The 22,282-nt window shown below is 35.4% G+C and overlaps 1 protein-coding gene across 11 annotated transcripts in view; it reads left to right on the forward strand.

Moving 5' to 3' along the window:
• SCAPER (S-phase cyclin A associated protein in the ER) overlaps positions 1-22,282 on the forward strand; it is a 419,038-nt gene that overhangs the window by 111,991 nt on the left and 284,765 nt on the right. For 6 of the 11 annotated variants that reach the window (XM_086363974.1, XM_086363978.1, XM_086363979.1 and 3 more), the window contains 7 exons: positions 2,190-2,452; positions 5,586-5,822; positions 10,758-10,928; positions 11,537-11,606; positions 11,806-11,923; positions 12,194-12,305; positions 15,914-16,054. In XM_086363974.1, the coding sequence (XP_086220100.1) occupies positions 2,190-2,452; positions 5,586-5,822; positions 10,758-10,928; positions 11,537-11,606; positions 11,806-11,923; positions 12,194-12,305; positions 15,914-16,054 (1,112 nt within the window). The remainder of the gene's footprint in view (positions 1-2,189; positions 2,453-5,585; positions 5,823-10,757; positions 10,929-11,536; positions 11,607-11,805; positions 11,924-12,193; positions 12,306-15,913; positions 16,055-22,282) is intronic. The other 5 variants (XM_086363976.1, XM_086363980.1, XM_086363984.1 and 2 more) reach the window with 1 other exon arrangement.

A 22,282-nucleotide genomic window follows, 5' to 3' on the forward strand; every position in this document is an offset into this window, starting at 1 on the left:
TTTTGAACCATTGTAGTAGAAGATTCATATTTATTTTGGGCTATTTTGCTCCGTGTCTTTGGACATAGGCCCTCATTTTTTTATGTGTATGGTGAAATACTGAACTAGATCCTTGAGTGTTCATTCAATTAACATTCTATAATCTTATGATCATTAAAGTAGTTTTTTTTTTTTTTTCCTTTTTTGCTAAGGTAGTGTATACTTTTGGTACTAAGGGGAAAAGTACTTGGACTTTGGAGCTAGGCCTATGTTTGGATTCTGAAAGATGGAGAGGCAGTTTTTACTTATCCATTAGACCATTGACATCAGAACCAGTTTGCCTGGACTTGCATCTTGGCTTTTACCTTTTGTCTCAGTTTCCTCATTGATAATATGGGAATGATAGTACTGATCTTAGGAAAAGATTAAAAGAGTTATATCGAAGGCACTTGCAACAGTGGTAGCACATAGTATACATTCAGTTCAGTTCAGTTGCCCAGTCATGTCCGACTCTTTGTGACCTCATGGACTGCAGCACGCCAGGCTTCCCTGTCCATCACCAACTCCCAGAGCTTACTCAAACTCATATCCGTTGAGTTGGTGATGCCATCCAACCGTCTCATCCTCTGTTGTCCCCTTCTCCTCCCACCTTCAATCTTTCCCAGCATCAAGGTCTTTTCCAGTGAGTCAGTTCTTCACATTAGGTGGCCAAAGTTTTGGAGTTTCAGTTTCAGCATCAGTCCTTCCAGTGAATATTCAGAACTGATTTCCTTTATGATGAACTGGTTGGATCTCCTTGTAGTCCAAGGGACTCTCAAGGGTCTTCTCCAACACCACAGTTCAAATGCATCAATTCTTCAGCTCTCAGCTTTCTTTATAGTCCAACTCTCATATCCATACATGACTACTGGAAAAACCATAGCTTTGACTAGACGTTTCTTTATTGGCAAAGTAATGTCTCTGCTTTTTAATATGCTATCTTGGTTGGTCATAGCTTTTCTTCCAAGGAGTAAGCATCTTTTAATTTCATGGCTGCAGTCACCATCTGCAGTGATTTTTTTTTAACCCAAGAAAGTCTCTCACTGTTTCCATTGTTTCCCCATCTATTTGCCATGAAGTTGTGGGACCAGATGCCATGATCTTAGTGTTCTGAATGTTGAGTTTTAAGTGAACTTTTTCACTCTCCTCTTTCACTTTAATCAAGAGGCTCTTTAGTTCTTCACTTTCTGCCATGGAAAACTAACCAAACTGATCACATGGACAACAGCCTTGTCTAACTCAGTGAAACTATGAACCATGCCGTGTAGGGCTACCCAAGATAGGTCATGGTGGAGAGTTCTGACAAAACGTGGTCCACTGGAGAAGTGAATGGCAAACCACTTCAGTATTCTTGCCTTGAAAACCCCATGAACAGCATGAAAAGGCAAAAAGATAGGACACTGAAAGATGAACTTCCCAGGTCGGTAGGTACCCAATATGCCACGGGAGATCAGTGGAGAAATAACTCCAGAAAGAGTGAAGAGACGGAGCCAAACTAAAAACAATACCCAGTTGTGGATGTGACTGGTGATGTAAGTTAAGTCCAATGCCTTAAGAGCAATATTGCGTAGGAACCCGGTCTATGAATCAAGGCGAATTGGAAGTGGTCAAACAGGAGATGGCAAGAGTGAACATTGACATTTTAGGAATCAGTGAACTAAAATGGACTGGAATGGGTGAATTTAACTCAGATGACCATTATATCTACTACTGTGGGTAAGAATCCCTTAGAAGAAATGGAGTAGCCATCATAGTCAACAAAAGAGTCTGAAATGCAGTACTTGGATGCAGTTTCAAAAACAACAGAATGATCTCTCTATATTTCCAAGGCAAACCATTCAGTATCACAGTAATCCAAGTCTATGCCCTAACCAGTAATGGTATACATTATATAAATGTTGCTTGCTGACTGTGGGGCCTTAGGTCAGTCTTAATCTCAGTTTTATCATTTGTAAGATAAGGATAATTATACCTACCATGAGAGGTCATAGGAATTAGATAATACACACACACACACACACACGTGAATACACTTTGCATAGTAATCAGTGTCATGTTTATAGCTTATAGTCAATGAGAATTAGATTGTAAAATATTTTTATTTTATAGGTTTTTGAAAATTTATATCTTCTAAATAATTCTTGATTTATTTTCTTCCCTCAACTGTATAGAACGGAAGGATGCTGAAGGATGGGAAACTGTTCAGAGAGGAAGGCCTGTTCGTTCACGATCAACAGCAGTGATGCCAAAAGCTTCATTACCAACAGAAGCATTAAGATCAAAGGATGACAGTGATAAAGAAAATGTACATCTTTTGCCTGATGAAAGCATACAGAAAAGTGGATTTGTTGGAGATGAACCTTCTAATACTATAGAATCTCAGCCCAAGGACCCAGTACACTCATGTGATCATCCTCTTGCAGAAAGAACCCAGGTAGTACATTCTGAAAATCCTTTAACTGCTTTTTATATGGGATATATATATATACACACACATATACATATATATATATATATATATATATATATATATATGTAGGAATGTCTTAATTTTTCTACTTCACTCTTTTACTTTTATTGTGAAAAATTTCAGATCTATAGAAAAGTTGCAAGAATAGAATAATGAACCCTCTAGTACTCTTTTCCTAGATTCACAGATTAACATTTTGCCACAGTTTCTTTTCTCTCTTTACGTGTTACATTTGAAAGTAATGTACAAACATCACAGCCATTCACCTTTAAATTCTACAGCATGTATCTCCAAAGAACAGAAAACTCTTTTCCATAACCACACTATAATAATAAAATTCAGAGAATTTGACATTTATATAATATTGTTATCTAAACTTATAGTCTGATTTTCAGAAATTCCAGTTGCCCCAGTAATTTCTTCACAGAAATTTTTTCCCTGATCAACGGTGCAGTTTAGAATCATACATTGTATTTGACTTTGTTTCTTTACTATGTTTGACCAGCATCAGTTACGTGCCCTGTCTTTATTTTTCATGACATTCATCTTTTAGAAGAATACATTGCAGATTTTTTTGGTACAGTGTTCTTCAGTTTCTTTATTCATTATTCACGTTGGCTTATGCATTTTAGACAAAAGTAAAGTGATCGTCAGCCTTGCATCTAAAGACACATCATACCAATTTGCCCGTGTTTGTTGACCTTGATTACTTGGTTAAGGGGAGTCCTCCTGCTTCATTTGTGGTCTTATTTAAAGTGATGAGAGTAAGAATCGTTTTTCACTTGCTCTACTTTTGTTTTCTACAGTCCAAGTATAGAGTGATTTGCTGATATTTAAAATAATTCCTTAGGTTTAATATTCCCGGTCCTTTTTCTTTTAGTCCATTTGAAGTTTATTTTACTTGTTTGGTTAAGCAGTGCATTTTTGAAAGATATTTGTTTACAAAAAGGTTTATGTTCACTTAGTATAGTTTTCTGTAAAGTCATTAGTGAAATATAAGAGATTGATATAGGTACAGAGACTAAGGAAAAAAGTTGTAAAATAACTGTAATATTTCTCAGTCCAGAATAGTAGCTTTTTAAAATTTTCTTCTTTTACCTGTAGAATATTTATTTTTCTTTAGACTCCCAAGTTTTTCGTAATGATAATAATATCTCTTAATCCTGCATTATTCTTAATGTTTTATAACTGTTTAATGTGTATATGTTTTATGCCCACATGAGATTGAAAACTCCTTGTGGGTAGAATCTTATGAAAGTGTGAAAGTGAAAGTCACTTAGTCGTGTCCAACTCCTTGCAACCCCGTGGACTGTAGCCTGCCAGGCTCCTCTGCCTATGGGATTCTCCAGGCAAGAATACTGGAGTGGGTTACCATTCCCTTCTCCAAGTTGGCTTCCCAGCCATGGGATCAAACCCAGGTCTCATGCATTGCAGGTGGATTCTTTACCACCTGAGCCACTAGGGAAGCCCATATTGCCTTTTAATTCCCGTAATATGGAACAGAGTCATAGGCACATAGTAAGTTTACAGTACATAGCTGTTTGGTAAAACTTAAAGAAACTTTTAAATGTAGGTAAGTTTGATGAAGAAATCACTTTTTACATCACTTAACCAACATTTAGCATTTTTGCTAACATATATTTTAACTATAAAATTTAACATTGTAAAAAATGTGCTAATTTTGTGTAAAGAATAAGCTTACATGATTTTGAGATTTTAGAAATAGTCTATGCATAGAGCTTATGAGTAATTATTGCTGAATTATTTCAGTATAAAAGTTCACTGCTTATGGTGGCCAAGCTAATATTAATAGCTGTTTTCTCCACTCTCATTCTGAAAATGGAATTAGCATATTCATATATTTTGACCATTACTTTATAATTTAGCTTTGATTCTGTTATTTAGGTTGATACTGGTTTTTTAATAAACAGGATTGACTATATTGTAAAGATCAGTAATGCTAATATAAATATTACTGAAAAGATTATAAACCATAATGACTGATGTATGGATAATGTTGATAGCAATATAAACATTGTGATGCTATTTGAATAATGCGTATGCTAAAATCAACACTTTGGGACACTTTAAAGTTATAACCAATAGTAGAATTTTTAAAGTAGTTTATAAGACTTGGCCAAGTTTAATATTTACATAAATACTATATCAAACTGGGGTTTTTATGGCCACTGCAGTGTTTATCTGATGTTTATTTAAGTAGTGGTGTGAGTGGGTTTTAAATTCACAACTTTAGATTTCCATTCTTCTCCTTGGAGTTCATTGCTCTGAGTACTGAAAAGCATAGCGCCGTTATTCCTATACTCTGTTAGAAAGGGAAAATAAAGTCCTGTTTCTGTTCACTAAACTCTAAAATTTTTAAAAGATGTAATGTATTTTTCCTAAGCAAAAGTTGTATTTGGTTTTCACATTTCTGTTGCTTTTGTGTTAAGTATTCTTAAAGGGGAATGAGAGGCTATTGAAGTCTAAAGAATATGAATTGCTTAAGGAGATTGCTTGCTGACATATGCTCTACTTTTTATGGTGTATTTTTCTTTTAGATCTAAGATTTGGTATTGTGTACCATGTGAGTCTTCATGAAAGATGCTTTGAGGTTGTGTTAATGTTATCTAAAGAGAGTGAGTTCCATGTTTTGAGTAAAATGCCTTTAAAGTACATATTTGGTGAGAAGTGCCTTCATTTGATATTAGTTTTCATAAAAACTATGTAAATACCTTTAGTTATTTGAACATAAAACATAATATTTATTATACTTGTGACCAGATTTCTTTTGTGAAGCATATAGTATAGCCATCAGGAATCAGCCTAATAAAATAAAATGCAATTGCAACATATATTGCTTAATTTATTAAAATACTTGAGTGTCCTTAAACATAGTAGATATGTAAATAAAATTTGTGGCTGCTTAACGTTTCTTTTCTAACACTTGAAACGTACCAAAATAATGAGTGATTGATCTTTTAGCCAGCCAACTGCTGCTTCACAGTTTGTGGGTTAAGCAGAATAAGCTTTTCTAGAGTGAAATAGTCGGTGAGTATTTTTTGTTACCTCTGATTCATTCTACAATATGTTTTGTTAGTTCACAGTGAGTACGCTGGATGATGTCAAGAACTCTGGGAGTAGTTTCTTACCAGACAATTCTGTTCAAACTTCTGAAATACCTGCTGTTCACATTGATACAGAGTGTGTTTCAGTTATTCAGCAAGCTGACACACCTTCTTTGCAAGCAAGTGAAGACAAATTTTCAGCAGAAAAAGCAAGAATAGAAAGTGAAATGGATCCTTCAGATATTTCAAATGTGAGTGCTGCTAACTTGGTAAGAACAACTTCTCAGAATTCCAAGTAGATATATTAAAGAGGCAAAAATTCTGATAATGAAAAATTGTATTGTGCATTTCTGTACACTTTAGAGAGCACTTTTAAACATAGCATTTTATATGTTATTTTATGTTAACATGTTATTCTTATAGCAAACTTTGGATGTAGTTAAAATTCTTCTTATTTTGTAGGGGGTGGAAATGAGACTGTGAGAGTCAAGTAACTTGCTCAAAATCATTTAGTTTTTGTATGATTTGGTCAAATGTTCTTTAGCATTAAGAAACTATAACATTAATGTCTTCCATGCAACATCTACCACTCTGTTGGGAAATGGTGCTTAATGAACTTACTTTTAAAATTCTCTTAACAGAGTACTTTACATAGTTATCATTTGGAATTGGTCTTTAAGATGAAATTTGTCATCCCTATTGCTGAATCTTTAAAAATGCATTGACTTGAAATTATTTATAGGATTATGTTTTTAGATGAATAGTTAATTCTGCTCATGTCCTTCTCTTTTTCACTTGAGTAGTAAGATAACTTGGCCTGAGGATAGTTCAGAATAGGTCATGCTGGCATTTTTAAAAAGTACTTTTCAAAAGGAGTAGCTCCATATAAAAAGCTGTTGAGAAAAGTCATTCCAATTTTCATTTTTAAATGGCCACCATATACTATAATTTCTTTTTAAACATAGTGCTTTATGATGCTAAAAGGTGATGTCAGCAGATGGTGCGTGTGTGCGTGCCCAGTAGCTTCAGTTGTGCCTGATTCTTGTGGCCCCATGGTCGTCAGCCAGGCTCCTCTGTCCGTGAGATTTTCTTGGCAAGACTACTGGAGTTGGTTGCCATGCCCTCCTCCAAGGGATCTTCCTGACCCAGGGATCAAATCTGTGTCTCCTGCATTGAGGTGGATTCTAGGTGGATTCTTTACCATTGAGCCACCAGGATTAGGCCAAATCATATATCTTAGAGTAAGATTAGATATAGATGAAACTTGATATGAGTTATTTAAGGAAAAATAAGAGTTATAGTAATAAGAAAAACAAATTAATATTTAGATTCCTTTGTAAAGGAATAAGGGTAGTTTGTTTTTAACTTATATCTTTTAGTGTGAATTTTTTGAAAGTTAAATGTAATTACTGTCATATAAGTGAATTTAATGTACGGGGTAGAAATTGATATCATAGATATCATATTAAATTTCATAGATATCATATTAAATTATATTGTGAATTGAGTCTGTGAGAATCAAATTTCAAAAGAGGAAAAACATCCTATACTTAAGTAAGCATAAAAATGTTTTTTAAAAATTCTTCTCTAATCATTTTTATTTTGATCACATAGGTAAAATTAGCTTGTGGTGGAATATTGAAAACCCTTGGTTATTTTGAGCGTGACATTACATACTTGAAAGAAAATAAGTTCTGCTTTACCTATGAATATTAGTATATTCTTAGAAGTTTTAGAGGAGTTTTAACCAAGGTTTTGAAAAAATTTTATGTTTTTAATTTGTCTTGGCAGTAATACTTCTGTGGGTTGCTCTAGATAAGCACCTCATTGTTGAGATTCTAAGTGAAGGATTATAGAAAATTGTGGTTTATTGAGAAAACTCTTTCCTTTTTTCCCTGTATATAATATTGTCTCATAGATGGTTAGAGTAAAAAAACCTGCAGTTCTCTTATTTAACAGAAAGCTAAGCAAAAACTGACTGTGAGAACCTTTATGTTTAAGGTCCATTTTTGCCAGCACTGTAAAAATGTGCTGATATAAATCCTAGCTACCCTGGATTAATTTTTTTAGAGTTACTGAAATTCCAGATTTTAATGAAAATTTAGAAATTTAGGAGTGATGATGTATACAGATATTTGTTTGAATTTCACAGTGTGGAAAATAGTAGAAGTTGTATGTGGATATTAAATCATTTCATCCATAAGCTGTGTTACTATGTTAAAATATTTTCAGGTCTTAAAAGACAAAATAGAAATGTCCTCTGGAGAAGATAAGATTAGGAAGGAAATAAGCTCATGTGAGAACATACTTTCTACAAAGTTAAATCTGTTCAACTTTAATAGCTTTCTAATTACTGGTATCTGTGATGTTGTCGTGGCACCTTAAGAAGTTAATTTCTGTAATATTCAAGAGTTTATAGAGAAAAAGCTTATGATGCAAAGAAATGATTTCTCATCTAAACTCCCTCATCCCATTCTGTTCCCCAGGGACAGTCTTGTGTGTTTTGAGGGAGTAGAGTATCAACAGGGTAGATGAAGTTGGGAGGGGTGGCTTTAAGGAAGCTACCAATGTTTAGGCTTCAGACCAATTCAGTAATAAGCTGAAGCTCAAGCACTTGCATTTTTAATACCTTTATTGAGGTGTTATTGATTTTCAATAAACTTCACATATCTAAAGTATATACATTGATATATTTTGACATGTGTTTATACCTATGAAATCATCACTACAATCAAGATAATGAAAGTATCGATTGCCTCCAAAAGTTTTACATTCTCTTCTGTCATCCTTCTTTCTGCTCTTCCCTGTTTCCCCTACCCAGGTTGTCACTACTCTGCTGCCACTACATACTAATTAGCATTTTCAGAATTCTCTGTATATGGAATAATATAATTAATGTAAATTATGTAATGTTTAGCCTCTTTCATGTACCATAATTATTTAGAGATTCATTGACATCACTGTGTATGTTAATAGTTCCTTCTTTTTCTGTTGTCTTTCGTGGTACTCTGTCATATGCGTGCAGCTCAATGCGTTCATCCGTTCAGTTGCTGACAGATGTTTGTTTCCAGTTTCTCTGTTATGAATAAAGGCACCATGAACATTTGTCTTTGTTTTGAACATACGTTTTCATTTCTCTTGAAGAAATATCTAGGTCAGTTTGGCTGATAATATTGTTCAGGTCTCCTTTGCCAATGTTTTGTACCTGTTCTATCAGTTGAGAGAGAGGTATTAAAATCTCTGCATGTATCTGTGGCACTACCTTTTTAAAACCAACTTTATTGAGATATAACTTGCATAATATACAGTTTATCCATTTAAAGTGTACAGTTCAATGTTTTTTAATATGTTCACAGAGTTGTGCAAATGTGACCAGGATTAGTTTTAAAACACTTCATCACTTCAGAAAAAACCCAGTGTCCATGAGCAGACCTCCCTTTCTCCCCACCCTCCCAGCCGTATACAGCCACTCATCTGTCTTTCTCTCATATAGATTTGCCTGTTGTGGACATTTTATAGAAGGGAATACAATATGTGGTCTTTGTGAATGGTTCCTTTCACTAAGCATATTTGAGGTTCATCTGTGTTTTAGCCTGTACCAGTATTTCACTCCTTTTTATGGCCAAATAATATTCCATTGTTTGAAAAATGTGAACTGAACCATATTTAATCCATTCATTAGTTTATGAACATTAGGTTTTCTCCACTTTTTGGCATTTGTGAATAATGCCACTTTAGGTGTTTGTGTACGAGTTTTTGTGTGAACGTATGGTTTCATTTCTTCTGGATGTACATCTAGGATTGGAATTTTGGGGTCATATGATAACTTTCATATGGGCTTCCCTGGTGGCTCAGATAGTAAAGAATATGCCTGCAATGCAGGAGAACTGAGTTCAATACATGGGAAGATCCCCTGGAGAAGGGAATGGCTACCCACTCCAGTGTTCTTGCCTGGACAGTTCCATGGACAGATGAGCCTGGTGGGCTACAGTCCATGGGGTCGCAAAGAGTTGGACACAGCTGAGCGACTAACACGTGGTAACTTAATTTTTAACCTTTGTGTGAAACTATCAGACGGTTTTCCAAAGTGGCTGAACCATTTTACATTCCCATCAGGTTTATTTTGTTTTGCAATTCTGTCAGTTTTTGCTTCCTTTGTTTTGAAGGTCCGTTCTTAAATTCACAAACTTTTAGGATTGTTTTGTCTTCTCAATAAATCAACTGTTTTATCATTATGAAATGACCTGCTTTATCCCTTGTCATATTTTTTGTTCTGAAACCTACTGTGTCTGATATTAATAATTCAGCTTTGATTAGTTATTACCATTGTTAGTATGGTACCATTACCATTTGTTAGTATGGTAGCTCTTTTATTTGTAATCTGTTTATAGTCCTCATATTTAAGTTAGGTTTCCTACGTGCAGCATGTGGTTTGGGGTCTTGCTCTTATCCAGATTTGAGTCTACTAGTTGAGGTGTTTAGACTATTTCTGTTTAATGTGACTATGAATATGGTTCTTTTAAATCTACCATCTTATTGTTTTTCCCTTTGACTCATCTATTCTTTATCCTGCTTTTCCTATTTTTCTCCCCTCTTTTCAATTATATTTTAAAATTTGTCTCCTTTGTTGGCTTAGTAGTCATAAATCTTTGTTATTTCAGTTTTTGCCTTAGCATTTCTAGTATACATGTTTAGCTTATTATAGGGATTTATCAGTTAATTCTGGTACATATTATTTGTATTACATAGTTCTAATGCATAATTTTAAATTAGGTGTATATGTTCAAAAAATATTAACACCATTAAGGCATAATTTTTTTATGTTCCTTTTTAAGAATAGTGTTTTTCTTTTGTTTGTAAGATATTTAGTCTGTAACTATTTTGAATTTTGGTGCTCAAATGAAATTCACACTTTATCATTAATAACAATACCTCTTATTTATATAACTTCACAGTTTGTCATACACAGTGGTCTGGTAAGAAAGTAAGTCATGGATTATTGTATCATTTTTTGGAATACAGAATAGTCTCTTGCTTTTAAGAAATTTCTGAGTCACAGAGCTGGACCCCAAGTTTTATAGTTCTTTATCAATGCTATTTTTATGTATATGTTGAGTATATGATTAGAAGATAAAGAGAGAAATAATTACTTGACTTTCCAGTCTACTGATGATTTTTCTTATTGTTTGTTTTTAACTTTATAGTCTATGGCAGAAGTTCTTGCTAAAAAAGAAGAGCTAGCAGATCGTCTAGAAAAGGCCAATGAGGAAGCCATTGCCAGTGCTATTGCTGAAGAGGAACAGTTAACTAGAGAAATTGAAGCTGAAGAAAACAACGATATCAACCTTGAAACTGACAACGACAGTGATTTTTCTGTGAGCTTTTAGCATTTTTATTCTCTGGGTGATTGAGACATACAATAAACAATAGGAAGTCTTTTTTAAAGCACTTTACCAAGTGTTTTTTATGTATGATGCAATTGACAAGCTGGAAGTTGGTTTCTCATTTTACAAATGAAGAAATTGAATCTCAGAGTAAGTAAAACATAACATTTCTCAGATTATAAGTGTAAAGATTGGAGAAGAATCTAATATCTTTTTCTATTCTACTGATAAAAAGCAAATGATACATTGCCTTGCTGTCACTAAGCGCTCATGATATATATGTTGATGATAGGGATTTCTTAAAGAATGAAAGTAACCATGAATCTTTCAAATATTTTTCTATTAAATTTTAATGCCCAACAAGTACTTTTGAGCTTTTCTGATGTATACTCTGAATATTTCAGAGTTTTATGTAGTAATAGTTTAAGGCCAATACTTTGCTTTTAAAATTACTTCATTCATTTCTGCTGTTAATGTTGGTGTTGGACTGTTTGCTAAATGAAATATATGAGCAATAGGTAGGAAATTTTCGAATATAGTTCATTTTATTAGTTTATAATTGGTTCAACTATTTTTCAGTTTTTCTTATTACATTTTAGGCCAGCATGGGCAGTGGCAGTGTATCTTTCTGTGGTATGAACTGGAATGATGTCCTTGCAGATTATGAAGGTAATTCATGTGTGCATGTGTGTGTGTGTTGTATGTATAGGTAGAGCGGTACAAGGTAGATTATGTTAATACGTGTGGTTTTTGTGTAAAATGAATAATGTATTAGAGTAGGATGCCTTTTAAAAGTCGGTTCTCAAAAGTTGGTTTTATAGATTTACATGGTTAAACAGTAACAGTGGTTTTCTTTTTTCTGAAATAGCTCGTGAATCTTGGCGCCAGAATACATCCTGGGGGGATATTGTAGAGGAAGAACCTGCTAGGCCTCCAGGACATGGAATTCACATGCATGAAAAACTTTCCTCACCATCTCGTAAAAGGTCTGGCCTTTGAAAATTAATTTGAAGTGTTTCACAGGAAGGGAGCTAGCCATTCTTAATTATTAAATGGAGTCGTTACATACTGATACTATTTTAAGGTACATTATTCAGGACAGTTTCAGATCTTTTGAAAAGTGACAATGTTTTCCTGAAATGTTAGGCCAAATTAGTTTTGTGTATTGTTTATTTTAAGAACTTTGAAGACTAAAGATATTTTTGGCTTTATCATGTAAACATTTGTGTCTCTTGTCCATTTGTTTGTATTAATAGAACAATTGCAGAATCTAAGAAGAAACATGAAGAAAAACAAATGAAAGCACAGCAGCTAAGGGAAAAGTTACGTGAACAGAAAACATTAAAGCTTCAGAAATTGTTAGAAAGGGTGAGTTTTTAATTTTTAGAGAACCATGATTGCCTTAAATTGTTGGGCTTATTTTCATATTGACTTTTTCTGGTTTCAAAGAAGCTAAAAGAACAGTAAAAATAAATTCACTAGAAAATAAAAGCATTTCTATCCACTGAAAATTACCTGTACCTTTCTAAAAAAAGAAATAAGAATTTGTCATTCCTAAAAAAGCTAGTAAATTGATGTTCTGCAGTTTGCATGGATTATTAAAGCTACACTTTGTCTTTTGCCATTTTCACTGGGGGTTTCCTTAGTCAGTCTTGTGCAAAGTGTTCGATGAATTGGTAGGACAGTTTTGAGCCTGAGATGGTGAAATTTGAATAAGCAGGGCACTAAGTAGATTCATGGGGTTTCCCTTGTGTCTCAGACAGCAGAGAATCTGCCTGCAATGTTGGAGTATTCAGAGCAGTGTAAATTTTGGTCAGCGTGATGTAGTGGAAGGAACATGGACTCTGGAGATAGCCAGTCTGGTGAAATCTTGATTTTAACCACATGATAGCATGTGGTGGGTGCCCTTGGAAAATTACTTAACCATATTGCCTTTTAATTTCTTTATCCATAAAATGGCATTTAAAACTGTTAATTTAAAGCTGTGTTGATGAATGTAACAAATATGTAAAACTGTAGCATGGTACTTGGGTGACTGTTGTTCCATATATATATGTCATTCTTATTGTTAATTATACATGGCAGATGTGAGTACTGTGTTAGTTATGTGTGCTGTGTAACAAAGGACCTCAAGACTCAGCAGTTTAAAACAACACACATTTATTAGCTCACACTTTCTTGGGCATGGAAACTGGAAGTGGCTTATGTTGTGATCTTTTGTTTGTTTGTTCAGAGTCTCTCGTGAGGTTGCAGTCAGTGTGTTGGCTCTGGCAGCAGTCATTCGGAGCTGAAAGATCCACTTTCAGATCCCTCATGTGGCTGTTGGCAGGCCTGGAGTCCTCTTTAGTGGTTGGTTGTGGACCCCCATTTCTTGCCATGTGAGTCTTTCCACAGCCCAGTGTTCTCATGACATGGCTGCTACCATTGCCACAGAATAACCTGAGAGAGAAAAAGAGAGAATGAATAAGTGAGCTGCCAGAATGGAAGCTGCATTGTCTTTTTATAATAACCTAATCTTAGAAGTGACGTACTATCACTTTTGCTGAATTATATTGCTCCTTGGAAGGAAAGTTATGACAAACCTTGGCAGTGTATTAAAAAGCAGAGACATCACTTTGCTGATAGAGGTCCATATAGTCAAAGCTACGATTTTTTCCAATGGTTGTATATGGATGTGAGATTTGGACCATAAGGAAGGCTGAGCACCAAGAATCGATGCTTTGAAATTGTGGTGCTGGAGAAGGCTGTTGAGAGTCCCTTGGACAGCAAGGAGATCCAGCCAGTCCATCCTAAAGGAAGTCAGTCCTGAATATTCATTGGAAGGACTGATTCTAAAGCTGAAGCTCCAGTACTTTGGCTACCTGATGCAAAGAGCCAACTTACTGGAAAAGACCCTGATGTTGGGAAAGATTGAAAGCAAAAGAAGAGGGCAGCAGAGGATGAGATGGTTAAATAGTGTCACCAACTTAGTAGGCATGAATTTGAGCAAACTCTGGGAGATAGTGGAGGACAGAGGAGCCTGGCATGCTACAGTGCGTGGGGTTGCAGAGTCGAACATGATTTAGTGACTGAACAACAACACATTGGTCACAGTCCTGATAGAATGTGGGAGGGAAATATGCAAAGGTCTGAATACCAGGTGACTGGGATCATTTGGAGCCATCTTGGAGTCTGTGTACTACGAATACTTGGCACAGCACAGCAGAAGCATGTGCCCCCTGTAGTATGATAGTCACTCAGTCATGCCCGACTCTTGCAACCCCGTGGACTGTAGCCTGCCAGGCTCCTCTGTCCGTGAGATTCTCCAGGCAAGAATACTGGAGTGGGTTGCCATTTCCTTCTCCAGGGGATCTTCCCAACCCAGGAACGGAACCCGGATCTCCTGCATTGCAGGCAGATTCTTTACCGACTGAGCTATGAGGGAAGCCCTCCCCTGTAGTATAGGTAAACTCTTTTGTTTACCTTTTGGTCCTAGAAAGGAGAACTAATATGCATAGGTTAAAAGTATTTTCACTCCTTTTGTGTGTTTTAAAATTGGGAGAGATAATTAGATCAAATAGTTTGATGGTAAAAATGAGGTGACATAAGATTCTCCTTAATGCAGTAGAAAAGTTGGTGGGATAGGAAGAAAATCTATAATTTTTCTCTTTACCTGAATCTCAAGAATTTAATTATTTTTATTTTAATCATTTAGTTTGGATAAATCAAGTATGAAAAACAGTCTCCTTATAACGGGGTTCTACAAGAGTTAATATATTTTTTCATTTTAAGCTTCAAAAAACTGTTCTAACACAATTATACTTTACCTTCTTATTGTGTTTTTAATACAAACAAAATTATATAGTTTTTTTTCTCACTAATATAATCTCCAGATAATTCATGCAAACACAATAATAAATTCTTGAAATTGTATAAGACATTAGAAGTTCTTAATTTTCCCGTCAATGTCAGTATCACTTCAATTAATTCAAGTGATAAACCTCACCTTCCATTTGTACAGTGGTTATTGTTTCATTACTGTTCTTCCACATATGGTCTTATATGATCATAACAGTACTTTTGTGAGGCACACAGAGTTGAACAGATCCTGAGCCCCATTTCATATCATAGGTGTGAAAACTGAATCTAGGAGAGACTGAGGGCTGTCTGCAGTGTCATAGAACCAATCATTTGCAGAGCTGGGGCTTTAAGGACCTGTTTTTACCTCCTATTTCAGTGTTCTTTCTGCATCATACTTTTTAAGGTGGTTAAACCCATTATTATGTAGCTAAAATTCAACTTAAATGTTAGTTTTCTTCCCATTCGTGTTAAGTCAGCATTGATTTTCTTTATTCTTTTTGGTGCTAGTTCTAATATGTTGAAGCACAGGACAAGTCTTTTACTTCTCCTATTTGATATTGTTTTAAGGAATTAAATGCAGCTATCATAATTATCTTTATTCTTCCATAAGTAAAACTCTGCGTGTTCCTTCAGGGAATGTTCTTATGCAGATAATTGTGACTTTTCAAACATCTCACCATTTTTCAATTTCTAGGGTAATCATTTGTCTTGACTTTGAGTTAGAGAGACAACATTTATAAGGATAAGAAATACTATTTTTAAGTGTGCTCATAGTGCAATATAATAATAACAGCAAATATTTCTCTTGAGCAATTTCTAATGTACTATTTAAAAGTTTTACATATATTGACTGACTCAGTCTTTAAAACCTATGAGTTAGATACTACTATTGTTCTGTTTATAGATGAGGAAACTGAGATGTCGGCTAAAAAAGTTGCCCAGTTTACATATCTAGCAAGTGACTGGTAGATTATGAACTGTCAGGCTTTATAGTCTGTGTTCTTAATAATTAGTCATGATCTTTAGATCTTTCCTGGTTCTTCACTTTGTAATTCCTAAGCTGTTTACCTGTTTGCACTTCTTGTCAAATGACTATGTATGCTGAAATTAATGATGTGATAATTCATTGCATATAGGAGAAAGAAGTCCGAAAGTGGAAAGAAGGGTTATTAGACCAACGACGTAGGATGATGGAAGAGAAATTACTTCATGCTGAATTCAAACGAGAGGTGCAATTACAAGCAATTGTTAAGAAAGCACAAGAAGAAGAAGCTAAGGTGTGTCTTAGGTGTTTTGAACATTGAATTAGTTACTCAAGTACTTTGAATTGTTACATGAGAAGTTAATATTTATCAAGTGTTTATTCGGTACCAGAATAACAGCATTTTTACAGGCTCATTTGAAATTTATTCTGTACAATATTTTATTCTTAAAATAATCCTATGAGATATATATTATTTTTCACTTTATTGAAGTGTAATTTATAGATAATAAATAACACATATGTGAAGCATCAGTTTGATGAGTTTTGACATATGTATTCCTGAAACCATAAGTACAATGAAAATAATAAACAGTTCCATCACCCTCAAAAGTTTCTTCATACCTCTTTGTAATTCATTCCTTCATCCAACTCTTTTACCGTGCAATTGCTGATCTGCCTTTTGTCACTATGGATGTTAGCATTTTCCAGAATTTTATGTGAATGGAATCATAGAGTAGGTACTCTTTCTTCTGGCATCTTTCACTCAGCATAGTTAGTTTGAATTTTATCCATGTTGTTGTATATATCATTTCCGTTGCATTGCTGAGAAGTGTATCATTGTGTAGAAATACCATAGTTTGTTAATCCAGTCACTTGTTGATGGACATTTGTTTTCATTACAGTTTTTGGCTATTATAGATACAGCTGCTGTGTAAATTCATGTACAAGCCTTTGTGCAGATGTGTGCTTTTATTTTCTCTGGTGAATACCCAAGAGTGGATTGGCGGAATCCTATGAGAAGTTTAACTTTTAAAGAAACAGTTTATATACTTTTACCAGTAGTACATGAATGTTCTAGTTAGCCACATTCTCACCAATACTTGACATGGTTACACATTATAATTATAACCATTTCATATTAGTCTGTATATATAGTTCTCATATGGTTTTAATTTGCTTTTTGAACATCTTTTATGTGTGTATTTTTTCTATCTGAAGCTCTTATTTGGTGCAGTGTTTATTCAGGTATCTGTTGATTTTTGAAAGTTAGATTGTTTTATTGTTATTCAAACAGGTGTGTTTTTAGCTTTTTTGAGGTATACTTAACAAATGAAATAGATACTTACGTGATGATTTGATATCCATATACATTGTAAGAGGATTCCCCTGATTGAGTTAATTAACATATTCATCACCTCACATATTTATCTTTTGTGTGTGTGAACATTTAAGTTTTCCTGTATCATATTTTAATTATACAATACAGTGTTATCAACTATAGTTAGCATACTATACATTAGATGCTCAGGTCTTATTCACTGTATAACTGAAAGTTTGTGTCCTTTTACCAGTCTCTTCCTATTTCTGTCTGTCTCCTTCTGGCCCCTGGCAAATACTTTGCTACTCTCTCTTTCTTTGAGTTTTTTTTTTTTTTTTTTTAATTGAAGTATCAGTTCAGTTCAGTTCAGGCACTCTGTTGTGTCTGACTCTTTGCGACCACGTAAACCGCAGCACACCAGGCCTCCCTGTCCATCACCAGCTCCCAGAGTGTACCCAAACTCATGTCCACTGAGTTGGTGATGCCATCCAACCATCTCATCCTCTGTCGTCCCCTTCTCCTGTCCTCAATCTTTTGCCGCATCAGGATCTTTTCAAATGAGTCAGCTCTTGGCATCAGGTGGCCAAAGTATTGGAGTTTCAGCTTCAACATCAGTCCTTCCAGTGAACACCCAGGACTGATCTCCTTTAGGATGGACTGGTTGGATCTCCTTGCAGTCCAAGGAACTCTGAAGAGTCTTCTCCAACACCACAGTTCAAAAGCATCAATTCTTTTGTGCTCAGCTTTCTTCACAGTCCAGCTTTCACATCCATACATGACTACTGGAAAAACCATAGCTTTGACTAGACGGACCTTTGTTGACAAAGTAATGTCTCTGCTTTTTAATATGCTGTCTAGGTTGGGCATAACTTTCCTTCCAAGGAGTAAGTGTCTTTTAATTTCATTGCTGCAATCACCATCTGAAGTGATTTTGAAGCAGAAAAAAATAAAGTCATCCACTGTTTCCCCATCTATTGCCATGAAGTGATGGGACCGGATGCCATGGTCTTCATTTTCTGAATGTTGAGCTTTAAGCCAACTTTTTCACTCTCCTCTTTCACGTTCATCAAGAGGCTCTTTAGTTCTTCACTTTTTGCCATACGGGTGGTGTCATCTGCATACCTGAGGTTATTGATATTTTTCCCTGCTATCTTGATTCCAGCTTGTGCTTCTTCCAGCCCAGCGTTTCTCATGATGTACTCTGCATAGAAGTTAAATAAGCAGGGTGACAATATACAGCCTTGACGTCCTCCTTTTCCTATTTGGAACCAGTCTGTTGTTCCATGTGCAGTTCTAACTGTTGCTTCCTGACCTGCATACAGATTTCTCAAGAGGCAGGTCAGGTGGTCTGGTATTCCCATCTCTTTCAGAATTTTCCAGTTTATTGTGATCCACACAGTCAAAGGCTTTGGCATAGTCAATAAAGCAGAAATAGATGTTTTTCTGGAACTCTCTTGCCTTTTCAGTGATCCAGCAGATGTTAGCAATTTGATCTCTGGTTCCTCTGCCTTTTCTAAAACCGGCTTGAACATCTGGAAGTTCACGGTTCACATATTGAAGCCTGGCTTGGAGAATTTTGAGCATTACTTTACTAGTGTGTGAGATGAGTGCAATTGTTCAGTGGTTTGAGCATTCTTTGGCATTGCCTTTCTTTGGGATTGGAATGAAAACTGACCTTTTCCAGTCCTGTGGCCACTGCTGAGTTTTCCAAATGTGCTGGCATATTGAGTGCAGCACTTTCACAGCATCATCTTTTACGATTTGAAATAACTTGACTGGAATTCCATCACCTCCACTAGCTTTGTTCGTAGTGATGCTTCCTAAGGCCCACTTGACTTCACATTCCAGGATGTCTGGCTCTAGGTGAGTGATCACACCATCGTGATTATCTTGGTCATGAAGATCTTTTTTGTACAGTTCTTCTTGTATTCTTGCCACCTCTTCTTAATATCTTCTGCTTCTGTTAGGTCCATATTGAGCCCATCTTTGCATGACATGTTCCCTTGGTATGTTTAATTTTCTTAGAGAGATCTCTAGTCTTTCCCATTCTGTTGTTTTCCTCTATTTCTTTGCATTGATCACTGAGAAAGGCTTTCTTTTCTCTCTTTGCTATTCTCTGGAACTCTACATTCAAATTGAAGTATAGTTGATTTAGAATATTATATTAGTTTCATGTATGCAATATAGTGATTAGTGTTTTTACAGATATTACTCCATTGTTAGTCATTACATGATAATGACTGTGATTCCCTATAATAGCAATATATAATTTTTGCTTATCTATTTTATACATAGTAATTTGTATTAATTCTGTACCCCCGATTTGCCTCTTTCCCTCCCCCTTCTCTTTGGTTACCACTAGTTTGTTTTCTATATCTGTTTCTGTTTTGCATATATATTCATTTGTATTATTTTTTAGATACCTCATAGAAGTGATATCATATAGTATTTGTCTTTCCTTGTCTGACTTACTTCACTGAACATAATATTCTTTGGATTCATCCATGTTACTGTAAATGGCAGCATTTCATTCCTTTTATAGTTGAGTAATATTTCATTATACACATGCACACCCCACACATCTTCTTTATTCATTCATCTGTTGATGAGCCTTTCAGTTTCTTCCATATCTATATAGAAATTCAGTAAAACAATGATACTTTTTGATCCTGTAGACTAGTTGGACTTAATAGATATATACAGGACATCATATTCAAAAACAGCAGAATACACATTCTCTTCAAGTGCACATGGAATGTTCTCCAGGATAGATCACATACTAGACCATAAACAAGTCATAGCAAATATAAGAGCATGGAAATTATATCAAGTATTTTTGCTAACCACAGTGGTTAGCAAACTGGAAATCAGCTACAGAAAGAAAAATCGTTTGATGAGTTTGACTTTTTCTTTTATATTCCAAATATAACTGGTACAATACAGTATTTTTCTTTCTCCCTCTGGCTTATTCCACTTTAGTATAGTAAGCTCCATGTTCATCCATGTTGTAGCAAATATCAGAATTTCTTAAAAGATTTTGTATATTTTAGTTATTAACATTTATGTTTTGCAAATGTTTTTTCTTAGTCTATGGAACCAGTATTTCTCGTGATGTACTCTGCATAGAAGTTAAATAAGCAGGGTGACAATACACAGCCTTGACGTCCTCCTTTTCCTATTTGGAACCGGTCCATTGTTCCATGTCCAGTTCTAACTGTTGCTTCCTGACCTGCATATAGGTTTCTCAAGAGGCAGGTCAGGTGGTCTGGTATGCCCATCTCTTTCAGAATTTTCCAGTTTATTGTGATCCACACAGTCAAAGGCTTTGGCATAGTCAATAAAGCAGAAATAGATGTTTTTCTGGAACTCTCTTGCTTTTTCAGTGATCCAGCAGATGTTGGCAATTTGATCTCTGGTTCCTCTGCCTTTTTTAAAACCAGCTTGAACATCTGGAAGTTCACAGTTCACGTATTGCTGAAGCCTGGCTTGGAGAATTTTGAGCATTACTTTACTATCATTCCGTTCAGTTCAGTCCAGTCGCTCAGTGGTGTCCGACTCTTTGCAACCCCATGAATGGCAGCACGCCAGGCCTCCCTGTCCATCACTGTCTCCCGGAGTTCACTCAGACTCACATCCATCGAGTCAGTGATGCCATCCAGCCATCTTATCCTCTGTTGTCCCCTTCTCCTCCTGCCCCCAATCCCTCCCTGCATCAGAGTCTTTTCCAATGAGTCAACTCTTCGTATGAGGTGGCCAAAGTACTATCATTAGCTGTATTTTATTCATAAAAACTGTACTCTCTAGCAAAACTTGACTGTTAAAAATCAATATATGTAAAGTTGAGGATGAAATATATGTAGTTCAGTACTTTGTACCTAATTATAACTTATTTGGTGTATGTTGAAGAAAATTGATTTGTACAGTAACTAAAGACAGTATGGTACTGGCACAAAACCAGAAATGTAGATTAATGGAACAGGGTAGAAAGACCAGAGATAAACCCACACACTTAGTCACCTAATCTATGGCAGAGGCAAGAATATACAATAGAGAAAAGACAGTCTCTTTAATAAGTAGTGCTGGGAAACTGAACAGCTGCATGTAAAAGAATGAAATTAGAATACTCCCTAACACCATGCACAAAAGCAAAGTCAAAATGGAATAAAGACCTAAATGTAAGACTGGACACTATGAAACTTTTAGAGGAAAACAGGAAGAACACTCATCTTTTTGACCCACCTCCTTGAGTAATGAAAATAAAAACAAAAATAAACAAAAGGACCTAATTAAACTTAAAAGCTTATGCACTGCAGAGGAAACCATAAACAAGATGAAAAGTCAACTCTCAGAATGGGAGAAAATATTTGCAAACAAAGCAATTGACAAGGAATTAATCTCCAAAATATACAAACAGCTCATGCCGTTCAATACCAAAAAAAAAAGAAAAACAACCCACTCAAAAAATGGGCATAAGACTTAAATAGACATTTCACCAAAGAAGACATACAAATGGCCAAAAAGGACATGAAATGATGTTCAGCATCACTAATTATTAGAGAAATGCAGATCAAAACTACAGTGATGTATCACTTCACATGGATCAGAATGACCATCATCAAAAATGCTTCAAATAATGCTGGAGAGGGGGTGAAGAAAAAGGAACCAATTTGAACTGTTGGTGGGAATGTAAATTGATACAGCCATGATGGAGAACAGTATGGAGGTTCCTTAAAAACCTAAAGGTAGAACTGCCATATGACTCAGCAATACCACTACTGGACATATACCCTGAGAAAACCATAATTCAAAAAGATACACGCACCCCGATGCTTATTGCAGCACTATTTACAAGAGCCAGGGCATGGAAGTAACCTTAATTTCCATGTACTGATGAATGGATAAAGAAGATGTGGTACATATATTCAATGGAATATTACTCAGCTACAAAATGGAATGAAATTGGGTCATTTGTGGAAATGTGGTTGGATCTAGAGACTGTCATATAGAGTGAAGTAAGTCAGAGAAAGACAAATGCCGTATGATATCACTTGTATGTGGAATCTAAAATATGACACAAAGGAACCTATCTCCAGAACAGAAATAGACTCGCAGACATGGAGAATAGACCTGTGGTTGCCAAGGGGAGAGGCCCCAGCGGAGGACTGGGTTGGGGATTTGGGGCTAACTATTAGCCCCATAATA

This window comes from Bos grunniens, chromosome 21 (assembly GCF_055505025.1).
Source record: "Bos grunniens cultivar Pamir isolate PY7600 chromosome 21, Bosgru_T2T1.0, whole genome shotgun sequence".
Classification (NCBI taxonomy): Eukaryota; Metazoa; Chordata; class Mammalia; order Artiodactyla; family Bovidae; genus Bos; species Bos grunniens.